The sequence below is a fragment of the Vicugna pacos genome, chromosome 15, assembly GCF_048564905.1.
Source record: "Vicugna pacos chromosome 15, VicPac4, whole genome shotgun sequence".
Taxonomy (NCBI): domain Eukaryota; kingdom Metazoa; phylum Chordata; class Mammalia; order Artiodactyla; family Camelidae; genus Vicugna; species Vicugna pacos.
The window spans coordinates 38,694,078-38,710,694 of record NC_133001.1 but is presented as its reverse complement, the minus strand read 5'-3'; the positions used below and the strand labels follow the sequence as shown (position 1 = coordinate 38,710,694).

General features: G+C 31.2%; 1 protein-coding gene and 1 pseudogene across 4 annotated transcripts in view; one reads left to right on the top strand and one right to left on the bottom strand.

The window, feature by feature from the left end:
* Positions 1–16,617, top strand: part of BIRC6 (baculoviral IAP repeat containing 6) — a 193,619-nt gene that overhangs the window by 94,940 nt on the left and 82,062 nt on the right. For all 4 annotated transcript variants that reach the window (XM_015242776.3, XM_031684939.2, XM_031684936.2 and 1 more), the window contains exons 43-50: positions 1,014–1,124; positions 2,599–2,732; positions 5,842–5,969; positions 11,566–12,128; positions 13,085–13,260; positions 14,223–14,319; positions 14,468–14,662; positions 15,561–15,761. In XM_015242776.3, coding sequence (XP_015098262.2) covers positions 1,014–1,124; positions 2,599–2,732; positions 5,842–5,969; positions 11,566–12,128; positions 13,085–13,260; positions 14,223–14,319; positions 14,468–14,662; positions 15,561–15,761 — 1,605 coding nt within the window. The remainder of the gene's footprint in view (positions 1–1,013; positions 1,125–2,598; positions 2,733–5,841; positions 5,970–11,565; positions 12,129–13,084; positions 13,261–14,222; positions 14,320–14,467; positions 14,663–15,560; positions 15,762–16,617) is intronic.
* Positions 2,813–3,104, bottom strand: LOC116283500 (small ribosomal subunit protein uS14-like; annotated as a pseudogene).

The following is a 16,617-nucleotide window of genomic DNA, read 5'->3' as shown; positions in this document are numbered from 1 at the left end:
GATTAATGCCTAGACTTATTAACAATTCATAGAAAGTTTCAAAATGAAGATAATCTAATTCGTCTATTACTTCTTTATTATCTAAAAAACTTCCATAAAGAGAAACTTCCTTTCATATGCTATCATGTTATCCTCTGGAGACCATTTATGTAACAGGCAGGAAAAATGCTAGAAATACTTTGGTTTTTAAAGTGAAAATTTAAAATGAATTGGTTCATAAGTAGTCTGCAATTATAACCACTTAGTTTCTTTAATAAATACCTGTATAAGTTCATGACTTTAAAATATTTCTCATGTTTCTGTTACAGTCATGCTTATTGTGCTATATGTGGCCAATAAGGTGCTTCTTTAGGTTTTATTGGTTTTGTTTTTTGTGAAATACACAACTATGTCTTTGTTAGATTTTAGTGTGATAGATGTTTCAGGCTTTGTATTTCCTGCCTGAGATCTGAAATCAACCGTATATACACAGTGTTTTAAGGGTACAATCTGGGGGCTGTTTTGTGTTTGTGTATTTTTAATAACTTTTTTGGCTTCTTTACCTGCCATGTGTGCTTCTTATCTAGACATCGCAAGTGAGTTAGTTATTGTTTTAGTTCATGCTTGTGTGGGGAAGTTGTATTGGTTTTGAATGGTCTAGCCATCCCTGTCTTTCCAATATGCCCTGCTATTTTTAATTCTTGATTTTGCAGAATGTGAGGATTTTTAGTAAAACACAAATTGTGTTTAGGTGGAAATGCCTGTACTTTGGAAAGGACAACAAATTTATAGTGATGACATGTTATTTTATTTGTCACAGGGTGAGCCTTAGACAGTAAAATGTTGTTGATGGTTAATGCATTGGTTATATTTAATGGGGAACTTTTTATTTGTATATTTTGAGGACACTAGGTAGTGAATTGATTTTTAAAAAGTAATATCATGTTTTAAAGTTCATTATTTTTCTTTTTAATTCTTAGTAAACATTTGCTTTTTCTGGGTAAAAATGTTTCCCCTTTTTCTTTTCCACATAGCGTCAATAACTAGCTTTCTCACGGTGTTAGCGTGGTATCCCAATACTTTGCTCCGGACGTGGTGCCTTGTGCTTCATAGTCTAACACTCATGACAAACATGCAGCTTAATCGTAAGTTCAAACATTTATCCTTTAAATCTATTTATTCCTTTAATTCTCTGACATATACTTTATTACCCTTGATAGCAGATTCTTAAAGAAGATTTTTCCAAGAAGTGATATAGTTGTGAAGATGATTAAATTCCTTATTTTAATGTCTTTTCTGAATTTGTTCTTAATGTATCTTACCGTTTGTGCTTCTTTACTTTTATAATATAAATACTTTCATATCTCTACAAATACAAGTTCAAATTACCTTCCAAAAATGTACTAGTTGTTAAAGTAAAATTGATTAGTTTTAGAGTACAAAGTCAAGTGTTTAATGTTAGTCTGTGTCTCGTGTTGGCTGTTTATTCTTTTAAAAGTACCATTGCACTTAAAAATGGTTTGTTGATTATAATATTCATGAACATGTAAGACTAGATTCCTCAGTTTGTATTTTTCACCTCTAAGACATATATTCACTAAATATAATTGCTACTTCTCAGATTGTAAAGTCCTATTATGTTTCCTACTTTCCTTATCCCACACCCTTATTTCCCATTTAAGTTAAGATGGTAAAATAATTTCTGAACCTTCTTAGAAAGGAAGTTTTAGTGCCTTCTGTGGCTTTCAGTATCTCACAGTGACAAAGATAGTCTCCTACATTATGTTCTGTAATGCTTACTGGTTTTGCTTTTCAGGTCTAGATTTTATTTGACATTCTTGAGGTTGTTGGAAGGTAGGGATCAAAGTTCATATTAGAGAGCAAGGACTAGCCGGTTGTGAATTGAAGTCTTTATTGCATCTGTAGGTTATGTCAGCAATGGGTGGATTTCATTCCCATCTTTTTGGGTTGAATTTCATTGACTAGAAAGCATCATCATGATGACGAAGATATTAAATTGAATCACTGCTTAGCATCAAAATGGAATTGCATTTTTTTCATTTGAAATATATTTTCCAAATATGGGACCTAAAACATCACCATGTGATACTGAAGATAGATTTGACTCAAAGATATTTTGTTCAGTTCAGAAAACGGGTGTGTTATCTGTATATCAATTAACAGTATACAGCATTTATATAGCTGACATGCAAAAATGAATATGTTTTGCCTCAGTTTATCTTCTGAAGCTTGTTAAAATTTACCTGAGAAGTCAATCTCTATTTCTGGAATGGAGAAATAATTACTAAGAATAGGCTTACCAAAAGGACCATGAGCATTTAGTTATTTCTTTTCTATTGACCGTTTGCTGAATAAGATGCACATTAAATTGGGTATTTTTTACAGTCTGATTAGGAGAGGGGCATGAGATCTGTGGTAGATGAAAATAGAGAATGAATCCCACTCAGTATAGTAGAGATTCAGATCCTTTTAATCAGCTGTAACTTCCAGGAATATGTGAGTTTTACTTGAAATTAAAAGATGTTTTAAATACTGCATTTCCATTGTTTCAGGGCCTATTTGTTGAGAACTTTTTTTTTTTTTTTTAATATTTTATAGCTGGCTCCAGCAGTGCCATTGGAAATCAGGAGAGTACTGCTCATCTGCTGGTTTCAGATCCAAACTTGATTCATGTTTTAGTGAAGTTTCTTTCTGGCACCAGTCCACATGGAACAAATCAACACAGTCCACAGGTAATAAGACTTTCTGAAAATCCATAATAGGCCCAGATTATAGAATCAGCATACTTGAAAGAAAAACTTTTCTTTTTAAATCACTCATAATTGAAATTTTTATTTTATATACAAGGAGTTAGCATTGTTTCTGCATAGGGTAGATGTGCTGGACGATCCATTCAAGGACGTTCACTTAGTCCAACTTGATGAAGCCGATATCCTTCGCGTACTGGCTGAACACTGGCGGCACATATTGAGGCTGTATTTCCGAATTAGACCGTGCCGGTTTGAGCAGACGCGGCAAGAGCGAGAACCCTGGCCGAATTTTCTAGGGTGGCTCCAGTACAGCTGCTGGTGACCCATCTTGCTTCCTCGGATGCAACGAGGCAAAAGGAAGAAAAACTTTTAAGTGTACCTAAATACATAAAGTTTTATGTATCAGTGTAATAAAATGTTTTGAATTATTTGTAATAATAATAACAATACTGAAATTGAATTATAGCAGGTAGTAAGTTTTTGCTTGCGTTTTTATTGGATTATTGTGTAGGGATATATTTTTGGCATTAATTTTGTATAACTTAATAAACATTCTAAATAAATACTTACCTGAATGTCAGGGAAGCATTTCAAAAATTGGGGAATTAAAAATAATTTTTAAAATAATATATTATGGTTAATGATCTCTGTTATCAAGATTGACAAGTCACCTAACTTAATCGTTTATTATATTAAATGTTCTATTTAACAAAAACAGAAACTTGACATGGATGGATCTAAAGGATATTATACTAAGTGAAACAAGATGGAGAAAGACAAATACCATATGAGTTCACTTTTATGTGGAATCTAAAAAACATGACAAATGAACAAACATAAAACTGAAACAGAATCACAGATACAGTAATGGGGGTAGGGGTTGTAGAGGGGATGAGAGAAATGGGTGAGGTAGAGTAAGACGTACAAATTTCTGAGTACAAAATAAATGAATCACCAGTGTGAAATGTACACTGTGGAGCGTATAGTCAATAATAATGCAATTTCTTTGTTGACAGATGATAACTAAACTTACTGTGGTAAGCATTTTGAAATGTATAGAACTATCAAATCACTGTGTTGTACATCAGGAACTAGCATAGTGTTGTAGGTGAATTATAGTTCAGAAACAAACAGATTCACAAAAAAAGAGATCACATTTGTGGTTACCAGAGGCAGGCAGGGGGTCAGTGAATTGAACAAAGGTAGATAGAAGGAATAACTTGCAGTAATAAGACAAGTAAGTACTAGGGATGTAGTGTACACCATGGTAAATATATGAACATTCCTTTATGTTATGGATGAAAGTTGTTAAGAGAATAAATCTTGAGTGGTCTCATTAGAAGAAAAAAAATTTTTTTCTCTTATTTTGTATCTGTATGAGATGACAGATTTTCACTAAAATTACTGTGGTAATCATTTCATGATGTATAAGAGTCAGATCATTATGGTGTACCCTTTAAACTTACTCAACCCTGATGTCAATTATATCTCGAAACTGAAAGAAAAAAAAAGAAATACTGCTTTTGTTAGTTAAGAAAATAAAAGATGTATCAGAGCTTATAAGCATTTTTAGTCTAACTACAGATTTCTTTTCTATCAATTCAAATTTTTGTTATATCATACTGTTTTAGACGAGATCGGGCACATTCAGGGTGGTATGGCTGTAGACTATATCATACTGTTTTAAAAGTATTTTTCCTTCAGTATATTTCTTTTCACATAAAATATTTAGTGTTCATAGCAGCTTTTTAATGGATTTTATTCAAGATTATCTTTCAAAGTTATCATCTTTTTTTTTCTTAGCTATATGCTTTTATTTATGCTAAGTCTAGGTACTGTTATAGTAGTTAGGGGATATAAGTAGTTAGCCTGTCTGAGTCTCTGCCTTTCTTGGAGCTTAAATTCTGTTGGATACATTTAGTCAGTACTCTTATACTGAATAGACTAATTTTTGTAGAGCATAGTAAAATAAAAGAGACAAGGTAAAGAATGAGAAAGAAGAAACTACTTGTAGTTAGATTGGGCCAGAGTTTTGATGGGGACAGAGGCATGTTATCAAGTGATTATTATACATAAAGATTGTGTGAATTTTGAATGTGAGGATTCCTGAAATCACTGATTCCAACTTCATTATTTTACATATGAGAAAATATGCATTATTTGCATTGCCTGCAATTATACAGCTAGTTAGCAGAGCCTGGGTGTCAGGGGGCATGCCACTGTATAAAATATTTTTTCCTCTCTTTTTTTCTTTAAAGGCTGAGTAAAAGTTATTGAGGATCAAGCTTTCCTCAGATATTTTGGTTTTATATAGGAAGTTTGGTTATTAATATGATTTGTATGCTGATTATTAGAAATTAAGTTTATCTAACTCTAAAATGATTTTTAGAATTATACTGCATTTTATTTTTTCAAAGCTCCTTTAAGGTTTTATGATTATACTAAATTAGGATCAAATAAAATAATATGTAGGAGAACATTTCAAAACATACTTTAGGATACTTAGTGTGGTTCTCACTATCATTTTTTTCACTGATGAGACAGAAATTTGGGAAAGCAGTTTTTTATGAATTGGTACAGGTTTTAAGCTTTAGGGTTTTTTGTTTATACGGTGTTTTGTTTTTTGTTTTTCATTTACTTTATTTTTTGCTCTGCTGGTCATTAGAAGCATGACTTTTTGTGGATCATTTAACCCCTCTGAGTCTGAGTTCTTGTGTTTTGAAATGGGATAATTAATAAAATTGTTTTTGAAAATCAATACATAAGTTCTTTGTACTTTTGAAAGCATTATGAAGATATTTCTCGTGTAATTCAGGTGAATCTTTTTCTGTATTAAGTTAAATGAACCTAATATAAGTTGTTCTAGACCATAATGAAAAAAATACTGATAATAAATCTATAATTTTCTATTTAAAATAATATATCGAGACTTAAAAATAAATTGGTTTCCAGCTATCACTATTAATATTTTTGTTCTTCAAATGAGAAGTTACAACGGTATAGCTCTTGACTTAACACTTGATACTTTTTAAATGAATAATTCTGAGTGGGATCAGTAAGCAGTTTTCAACAGAACTTCATTTTTTTTCAGGTTGGGCCAACAGCTACACAAGCTATGCAAGAATTTCTTACCCGATTACAAGTGCATCTTTCTTCAACATGTCCTCAGATATTCAGTGAATTTTTGCTCAAGCTAATTCATATACTTTCAACAGAAAGGTAAATTTCAGCCTGTACATATATTCCTGATGTAGAAGCAATTGGTAATCTTCTTAATAAATATGCCCTTATCACTTGCTGGAGGTTTATCTGGGGACAGATAAGCAGGAGGATAGTAGGGATTAAGAAGATAAGGTTTATTGATGTGTTTCTTGGTTGTTTTCATTTCATTTTGCTGTCCCAGATCCTAAACTCTATTGTGAAAGGAATAATGGGTTCATAGATTAGTAATTATAAACCTTCTAGATGAAATTTACTTGAAGCTGTTTAAATTGTTCTAGAATACAGGTAGAGAATTAAAGTTACCAATGATTTTATTTGAAACTTACATTTGATCTAACTCTAACCCGAAAAGTTAGCTTAAAAAAAATTAAATACTAATCTCATATAGAAATCTTAAATAAATTACTACCAAAATCAGGCACTAGGTTAAAAAGATTAAAATGTGACCATGATGCATTGATGCTTGAAATGCATAGTTCAGTATGATATGATATATATCATATTAATGAATCATTTCATCATACTATAAGACATTTTATAAAATCCAGCATTACTTTCTGAGAAAATTTTTTAATGAAATATAAATAGTGTCATATAATTTAAAGTTATATAAAAAACTATGATGAACAAAGCAAACTACAGCATGTTTGATTATTTTAAAAATTTATATTAATATCAAAAACAAGTTAAAGGTATTATTTGCTATCTTTATTATTTAATTTCATTCTGGAAGTGCCAATGAATTTAAAAACATTTTTAATGATATTAGAAAATGGTTAAAATCATTTGTAGATTACATGACTTTAAAAATTAGTTTTTAAATATTAGAATTCAGAAAAAGGTATAGTTTATAAAAGCATAAAAATTAATAACTTTTAATAATAGTTATTTTTTATAGATCTGTAGCAGAATACCTTAAACCTAATATAAAAACTAATGTACAGAACTTATATGGAAATATGTTTTCATAGTTGCAAAAATTTTTATCTCATGGTACTATCTGCTTTTTGTTTTCTTCCTCCTTTGTAACTATTTTGAAACATTCATGTGGTTGTAGTTCAGCCTGTTTGTAGTGTGTATGCAGTGAGTGAAGCATAGGCGCCGGAAGAAGTTAGTCACAAAATCAAAGGCTTGCTGTATGGTATGCATGTGTGTATTTGGAAAAGTGACCCTGAGGATTTTGTATGATATAAATAAAACCAACTGACAAGAAAAAAATCAGTCACCATGTATTTCATTTTTCTTTTAACTAGGCTTTTTAAAAAAACTGTTCGAGAGACCTCTAAATATACTTACTGAAGACTTTAGATCTGTTTCTGTGGAGTCTAGCAGTAAAAGATTTTCATACGAAAATTCAATGTATTTACTCTAATATTAATTTCCTACAGAAATGTTAGTCTTATTTTTAGCTTATTACATGCTATCTGTTTTAAAAAATCTTTTATATCTTTTTTAAATCTTTTTTTAAGTGAAAGTATTTGTAGATTTACGTTTCTCAAAAACTGATTAGAAGCGTTTTTTTTTTTACCAACTACTTTTTCATCCTCTTCCACCCTACACACACCTCATACATTTTCTTTAATTGCCTCCATAATGCTGGCCCAAAAATATTTCTTAGTTTTTGTTTCCTTTGTTTTGTGTGTTTTTAAGAAAGTCTCTGGTATCCCAATAAATTAGCTCTTCAGTTAAATTGATAATATGAATTGAAAAGAAAATACCCATTCTTCATATGAAGAGGGCACTGATTTTTATCAGATAAGTGTTTAGTAGATAGTTTCTCTTTGCCTGTAGATTATATTTTCATTTTCTTAACAATATCTTTCAAAAAGCAGCTTTTAATTTTGAAGAAATATTGTCAGCTTTATATTATTATTATTTTTGTATCGTAAAAATAGCGTTGCTTAACCCAGGTCTTAGAGATGATCTCCTATGTTTTCTTATAAATTTTATAGTTTCAGATTTTACGTTTAACTTTATGTTAAGTTAAAGTTTGCATTTGTGTCAGAGTTCTTTTTTTTTCTTGGCTTATGGATGATGTTCAATTGTTCCTGTACTGTTTGTTGAAAAAACATCCTTTTTAAATTGAATTCTCTTTGTGCCTCTTTCAAAAATCAGTTGACCTTATTTATTTTGCTTGATTTCTGAACTCTATAGAATTGATTTTTTTGTCTGTTCTTTACCAATATTACACTGCTTTGGTATTTTTTATTGTTTCTTGAAGTCTGATAGTATAGATTTTCCATCTTTGTTCTTTTTTCAGAATTGTTTTGGCTATTCTACTTTCTTTGCTTTTCTGTGTAAGTTTTAGGATCAGGTTATTGATACCCCCACCTCCACCCTTACAAAAACAAAACAAAACAAAAAAACAATTTCGTTGGATTTTAATTGAATATGTGTCAATATGTAGATGAATTGGAGAAGAGTCATAAATGTATTTATAGATATAGTTATACATGGAGACATAAAAATAGTTATATAGAGTGATATATATATATGTGACTTTTCTTTGTACACAGTCATGTGGTCATTGAATAATGTGTACATCTTTTTTGCTTTTTCTGAACCTGTTGAAATGATCATGTGTCTACAGATATGATAAATTACATTGATTTAGAAAAAAAAAGTGTTGATCATTTTGTGTTCCCAGGGTATGTTCACCTGTTCATGGTATGATCCTATTTATATCTTGCTGGATTTAATTAATTAATATTTTGTTGAACATTTTTGAATCTATGTTAAATAGAAATATTTGCATCTTTAAAAATAATGTCTTTGGTTTTTGTGTCAAGGTAATACAGGACTCCTAAAATGAGTGTTCCGTTTGGAAGAGGATGTGTAAAACTGGGTTATTTCTTACTTAAATATTCGATAGTAATTGCCATTGAGGCATCCTGTGTCTGGAGTTTTAAAATTTTTTCTATTTATTTTATAGGTAAAGGATTATTAAGATTTTCTTTCTTCTTGCGTGAGCTTTGGCGTTTTGTGTCTTGAAGGAATTTATTCATTTCATCTACATTGTTGAATTTATTTGTATTATTTTCCTTTTAATTTTTATAGGATGCAGTTCATTCATTCTATCATTTTTGATATTGGTAATTTTAATCTTTATTTTTGTTCATCTTGCTGGAAGTTTATAATATTATTGATATTTTAAAAGAACCAATTTAAAGTTTTGTTGATATTCTCTATTTTTTCATTTCTAGTTTCATTGATTTTTTTCTCTAATAATTATTACTTCCTCCTTTCCAGTTTTTTTGAGTTTTATTTGCTCTTTTCTAGTTTAGATTGATTTGAGACCTCTCAGCTTTTCTTATATAAGTATTTGACGATATCTTTCTCTTAACTAATCTATTTAGACTATTTTACATTTAATTGTAATTATTGATATAGTAGACTAAAATTATCAGTTTGCCAGTTTTCTGTTTATTTAATCTGTTCTTCCCTTCAAAAAAATTTTTTTCTTGCCTACTTTTGGATTAAGTAATTTTTTATAATTTTTTTTATTGAAATATAGTTGGTTTACAATTTTGTGTTAATTTCTGGCGTACGTTGTAGTAATTCAGTTTTATATATATACATACATATTCCTTTTCATATTCTTTTTTATTATAGGCTATTTCAAGTTATTGAATATAGCTCCCTATGCTATTGTGATTTCATTTTGTTTCTAGTGTTGTCTTATTATCTATAACAAAAAAAATTTGAATTAGCTTTGCAGTACACATCTTTATTTCATAACATTCTGCCTTCAAATATTTTTATACCTTAAATCACATATGTCAGAAGTTTACAACAGTATGTTTACAGTTTGTTTCTCCCATCTTTGTGATTTAATTATCTAGTTTACTTTTACATATGCTGTAAACTAATACATTCCTACAGTTTTTTCTTTAGATAACCACATATCTTTTTGACACTGAAGTAAGTAGTATTTAGGCCTGGAAGTGGACAAGCCTCTTGTAATGGATTATTAGCGTGAGGATTTGAGTCACTCTTTTCAGGATTTGACCTTGGTTTGGTTTTTTTGTTGCTATGGTTACCTTTAGTGTTACATCAGCTTCAAAATGATCTAGTTAACTTCTCCTTCAGTGTGAGTTGGGGTACATGGGATTGTTCCCAGTGTCCTTGCAACATTCTTAGCTTTTGTTCTTCCTTATACGTTTGTACCACAGCGAGACTTTCTCTCCATGGCTCCATCTCTAGCAGTCAGTTGCTTTTGCTTGTTTCTTAATGTCCCATAGACTCCTAGTGATGGCAGATGTTCTCTGATATTCTGGTCCTGGCTCAGTCTTGGGCAGGCCCTCTGTGACTGGTCCTTATGGGAGGAGCTTTCTCAATAATTTTTCTCATTCCTTTTGTCAGCCAGACTCTGGCTTGTGTCTTTGGTCATTTCTCAGCAAGAGAGTGTTTCCTTCTCTCCAGTGGGAGAGAGATACTATTTTATATATATATATATATATATATATACTATTGCTATTTGAGATTTTTTTTCACTAACACCAAATACCTGGTGTCTTTTTTAACACCATTTCTCTGATTTTCTGACATCAACCCTGTGTAACAATTCAGCCCTATTCCACCACTATCCAAAGTTAGCTTCACATTTATAGTTTTAACTGCTCAGTCCCTCAAGATTGTCTTTACCTTAGAGGGCACTTGCAACTCCAAGGTCCCCAGGTTACCCACACTTCTGTATGATTTGACTACAAATTCACATGTTCTCACAATCCCCTCTTCAGATTCAGTAATTTTCTTGAACGACTCATAGAACTCAGGAAAATTGCGTTACTTACATTTACCAGTTTATTATAAAGTATAAAGCTCCGGAACAGCCAAATCGAATAGATGCAAAGGGCAAGATGTGTGTGGGGGATGATGAGGGACGGTGTCTGTGTGAACTTCAAGGGTTCAGTGTTATTACCCTCTTAACAGTTTGTTAAATGTTTTAGCTGAATTCCTCTTACCCATTTGGATATTGCCAACATCTTGTCTTCCCAAATTCTGCCACAGGATAGCTAATGCTCGTATTCTGTCTCCTTGGAGGTGCCTATCTTTTTATGGATTTAAGGCTTTTTTGGAACTCTGTGACCTCAGCTCTCTGATGGATTCAAGAAAAGTTATGACTTTATAGTTAATTTGGCTTTTTTTAAATTGTTAAGTTGGGATTGATCTTTGCAACTTTCTGTATCTTAGGCATAAACAGAACTTGAGAGCATTCAGTTTTGATGCATAAGAATTATCTGATTGAATCTTCACTTTAAAAAATCGAAATCAGTAGGAAATGTTTAAACTAACAGCATTTGAGGTTTTAACAAACCAGGGCTCTTTCATTATGAGGACTAGTCTCTAGTTTAGAAATCACCTCTTTGATTTACTTATCCTTTAGTTTTCTATTTGGAAAGGAAGTTATTTTTGACTTTGTGTAAGTGGAGGCAGGAACAAGAAGGACTCAGGAAGAGGTAGAAACTGCTACAAAATGAAATAGTAAATACCAAGAGTTTAATTATTGTTTAGCTTCCTTGTGTTGTGGCAGTTACTTCTTTCAAAACAACTCAAAATGGACTAATTTTTAATTGTCTCCTTTTTTCTCCAGGGGTGCCTTCCAGACAGGCCAAGGACCTCTTGATGCCCAAGTAAAGCTCTTAGAATTCACTCTGGAGCAGAATTTTGAAGTCGTTTCAGTTAGTACTATTTCTGCTGTGATAGAATCTGTCACCTTTTTAGTGCACCACTATATCACTTGCTCAGACAAAGTAATGTCTCGAAGTGGATCAGATAGCTCAGTGGGTGCTCGAGCATGCTTTGGGGGACTCTTTGCCAACCTCATTCGTCCAGGTGATGCAAAAGCAGTTTGTGGTGAAATGACAAGAGATCAACTCATGTTTGATTTGTTAAAACTGGTTAACATTTTAGTACAGCTGCCTCTTTCGGGCAATAGGGAATACAGTGCAAGAGTGTCTGTGACCACCAATACGACAGACAGTGTTTCAGATGAAGAAAAAGTTTCAGGAGGAAAAGATGGTAATGGAAGCAGTAGTAGTATTCAAGGATCACCTGCATATGTTGCTGACTTAGTGTTAGCCAACCAACAGATAATGAGCCAGATTTTGTCTGCTCTGGGCCTGTGTAATAGCAGTGCCATGGCGATGATAATTGGTACGTATTGAAAATATTAATCTTATACTTGTTTCTGGTACTGTATCTTTTTTCTTTAGCAATGTATAAATTAATTTTCTTTTTGCTTTATAGTGCACAATACTTTATTGTAAACTTAACGTGACTGATTTTTCTTAGTGAAAACTTCTGTAGAGTGGCTTCAATCAGTAAATTGAAATATTGAAAATATTTAAGTGTGAATTTTTTGAAAATTGGAAAATACTAACAAAATAACTTGTATTGAGGTAAATTAAGGGGGAAAATCAGTCTTGTAATTAGGTAACATAATTTGTAACCTTGTATCTAACATTTTCAAGATGAAGAATTTCACATCAAATTTTGTATTAGGCAACCAGTAAGATTTATTTATTCAGTTTCTTAAAAAGTGAAGTATAAAATTTTGTTCACAATGTAACAGTTTCTATGACATATATCAATGTAAAATTTATATATTGTTGCTTTACTTTTCTACCTATTTGAAAGCTAATGTGTTAGTTTTTTAAACTAATTGAATTTCTGTGAATTGTGATAAAACCCATTATTGATATATTTTTGCTTATTGTTATTTCTTCCTTCGTGTAAGGGAAGCAGCCATATCTTCTTTTTGATTAAAAGTTTTGAAGTGTAATTATGTAACAGTATCCCTTATTTTTCTCTCCTTTTCTTCTTGATATGTATAATGATGTTCCTTAGCATATAATAGAGCAACTTTTTGTTGTTACCAACAATAGAGGTGTCTCATATAAAAAATAACAAAAATGTGTTCTACTGCATGTTAGAGATATTTTAATTTCTAGATACATGTATATGTATACACAGACACACACACAGCTATTATGTACTCATCTTTCAGTGGTTTTGGGGAAAAAACGGCTTTTAAGCCTCTCTATTTTAATTATTACTGGTATTTAAGAATATGCTTTTAAAAAAATGTGTAATCTTTTTATTTAAACTAGGAGCAAGTGGATTACATCTCACCAAACACGAAAACTTTCATGGTGGTTTAGATGCAATATCGGTCGGGGATGGATTATTTACAATATTAACAACCCTTAGTAAAAAAGCTTCTACAGTTCATATGATGCTGCAGCCAATTTTAACCTACATGGCCTGTGGATATATGGGCAGACAGGTGAGTTCAGCCTAGCAACATTCGCAGTAACTTAAGTAGTTTCTAGCAATGGTTGCAGGGAATTGTTTGTAAGGCAGAGTACTCATATTATATATTAGAAAATGAACAGAATCATCGGGTCAGAACTATAGATTAGTAATAGAAGTTGAAGAGTAAAGGTTCCTTGAAGTGATTCTGTTAAAGATGACTACAGTGATGTAAAAATAAAATATTTAACATATTTTAAAATTTTAGGATTTCTTTCCATTGTCTTAAGAAGTAGTTCTTTTTTTTCTCCAAAAATGACATAATTGAGTAACAAAATGTTCTTCATAGACGTTACACATGAAAATTTAATGAGGTTTTTTTCCCCAAAGCTTAAGCTTCGTATTTAGCTTACTTTCAGTTAAAAGGGGTTAGGATAATTTTAAAAGAAAAATAGATTTGAATATTACTACTTCTTAAGTTTCCTTTTTAGAAAATGAGTCAGTGTGTAATTACAGTTTTCATAGTATATGACATATATGTATATATTTCTCCATTGGAATATACAAAGATACTTGAGAAGGATAGGTTTGTTTTCTTTTTTCAGTTCTATTAGATAGAATTATTACAGTTTGACTATGCATATATATTATATTGCATGTAAATATGTGATTAAATGAAGGTACTGTCTAGTGGAAAGCAAAATTAATGCACATTAAGGTGGAAAATGATAACAGTACATAGAGACAGATGCTTAAAATATGCTGTGTTCAGAGAAGATACTGTTTATGTCCTGTTTGATTTGGGTAAGATTTCTTAGGTATTTTGGCAGACACTTGTATTTAGTGATTTAGATTAAGGTTGCCGTTTTATGAAAATTAACTGTAAAAGAATATTACGTTCTATAAGAAATTTAATTGTCCTAATTCACATGTAATTAATAATCACCTTTTAAAAATCACAGTATACATGTGTGGGGTTTTTTGTTTGTGTTTTAGGGTTCTCTTGCTACTTGCCAGTTATCTGAACCACTTTTGTGGTTCATTTTGAGAGTGCTGGATACTAGTGATGCCTTGAAAGCGTTCCATGATATGGGTAAGATGAAATTTCCAAAACTGTCATTTAAGTGTAATCATTTGATAGTACATTATGTTCTTATTTTTGTAGTTTTCTATGAAAGTTGACTCAGTGTTAAATTATCTATGTAAAGATAATTTTCATTTAGTATTCTTTGTAAATTTAGGTGGTGTTCAGCTCATTTGCAACAATATGGTTACTAGTACAAGGGCTATTGTAAACACTGCAAGAAGTATGGTTTCAACTATTATGAAATTTCTTGACTCTGGTCCAAATAAAGCTGTTGACAGCACTTTGAAAACAAGAATACTCGCTTCTGAGCCTGACAATGCAGAAGGGATCCATAACTTTGCACCACTGGGTAAGAAAAGAGTTATTACATGTTATTGGTGTGAATTTATATAGTAGTTCATTAGCTGGTATGAAGTGAAAATCGTTGTCAGAGTAAGCTGATTGTGTTGTAATATTACCATTTTAATTACAAACCATTGATTTTTAAAGGTAGTAGTTTTTCAAACATTCTACTGATTAGAAGGAAGTTTTTAATAGTTCTTTAGTAATAAGATTTGTTTTTATTTTTGAGTTTACTTAGAAGCACAATTTATGAAATGAAAAAGTAGATTCTTATGTCAGTTTTCACTGTAAATGTTAACCAGTTTAGAGAAATTTGTTCTTTCTTATTTTGAGTGGTATTTTCCTTTTTAAGAAGCTTCAGATTTAAATACTGTTTTTCCCAGGCTACCTAGTTTCTTTTTATATTATATTTCTTTTCATATTTCTAACTGATGAACATTGACAATTTAAAATAAAAGTGATTATTTTCAAGTTGAAGGCTGTCTTGGACATTGTTTTTTTTACTTAATATCATTTGAGAATTATTGTGCTGAATTTGTTGTTGGTAGTTTAGTTTTCATATGACATGTGAATATAAAGAAATTAAGCAGTGGTTAACAGTGAATGCCACCTTGCCAGCTGAGTGGATGTCCGAATGTCTTGTGAGTACTGTGACAAATTATGCAAAGTGTACTGAGTACACTCAGACTATCAGATGTTCATATTTTTAGCTAATTTTTCTAGTGTAATTTTATGATTTGAATAGTTCTTGGTGCTTTATTTTGTTTCTTTTGCAAGTTTTAATTTTATTTAAAGTATCTTCTTGCAGGTACAATCACATCTAGCAGTCCTACTGCCCAACCGGCCGAGTGCTTTATTGTGTTTCTTTTACAAGTTTTAATTTTATTTAAAATATCTTCTTGCAGGTACAATCACATCTAGCAGTCCTACTGCCCAACCGGCCGAGGTGCTTTTGCAGGCCACACCACCTCACAGAAGAGCTCGTTCTGCTGCTTGGTCCTACATCTTTCTGCCCGAGGAGGCTTGGTGTGACCTTACCATTCACCTTCCTGCAGCAGTGCTTCTTAAAGAGATACATATCCAACCTCACCTTGCATCTCTTGCAAGTGAGTAATATTTTTTGTTAAGACCCATCATGAAAATAAACTATAATATAGAAGTATCTAAAAATGAGCAAAGTATTTAGCAAACAATGGTACACTTAGATACAATTTCCAGGTTGGTTAATATTGAACAGTTTTTAATATAACTTTTAACATTACCACCAAATCATTTCCCATGAAATGAATTAGCATGGCTATTCCTCTGAAACAAATAGAAATGTGTGGTGAAATTCAAACAGATATATTCCAGTTAAATACTATTTTACCTTTCCTCTTTCCCCAAATTTATTAAGCTATAACATTATGTCAAAATGAGTTAGTTTACATAACTATAGATAATAGTCTTTTGTTTTTCTAGCCTGGTCCTCAGTCCTAGCTCTGTAATGTGAAATTAGCATAGATCCCCTCCCAACTGTAAGATAATTACATCTCAAAAGAATTGTTTATTACAATATTTTGAGTAATATTTTTAATATTTGTGATTTTTAAATTTTTAACATTTTGAGCATCACTTGATAAATTTCTATTGAATACATTTTGTTGTAACTTTGCAAGTTAAATAATTCAAAAGAATTTTTAGAAAACAAGTTATACATTAAGAGGAGCAGGAACTCTTTCAAGTATTCATAAAGGAATGTGAAGTACTATTTTGCATTTATGTTGGTCACCAAATTCTTTCAATATAAATGTAAATGTAAGAATTTGTACAGAATTGTTGAAGTTGTCACATTTGTTTATCTTCATTGATTGATTCTGATTGCTGTCATATGTCACACAGTAGTTCAATGCAGAACTATGGGAAATTTTGTAGACCTGGCGTATTTGGAAGAATAAATTTTCCTACTTATTTGCAAGATTA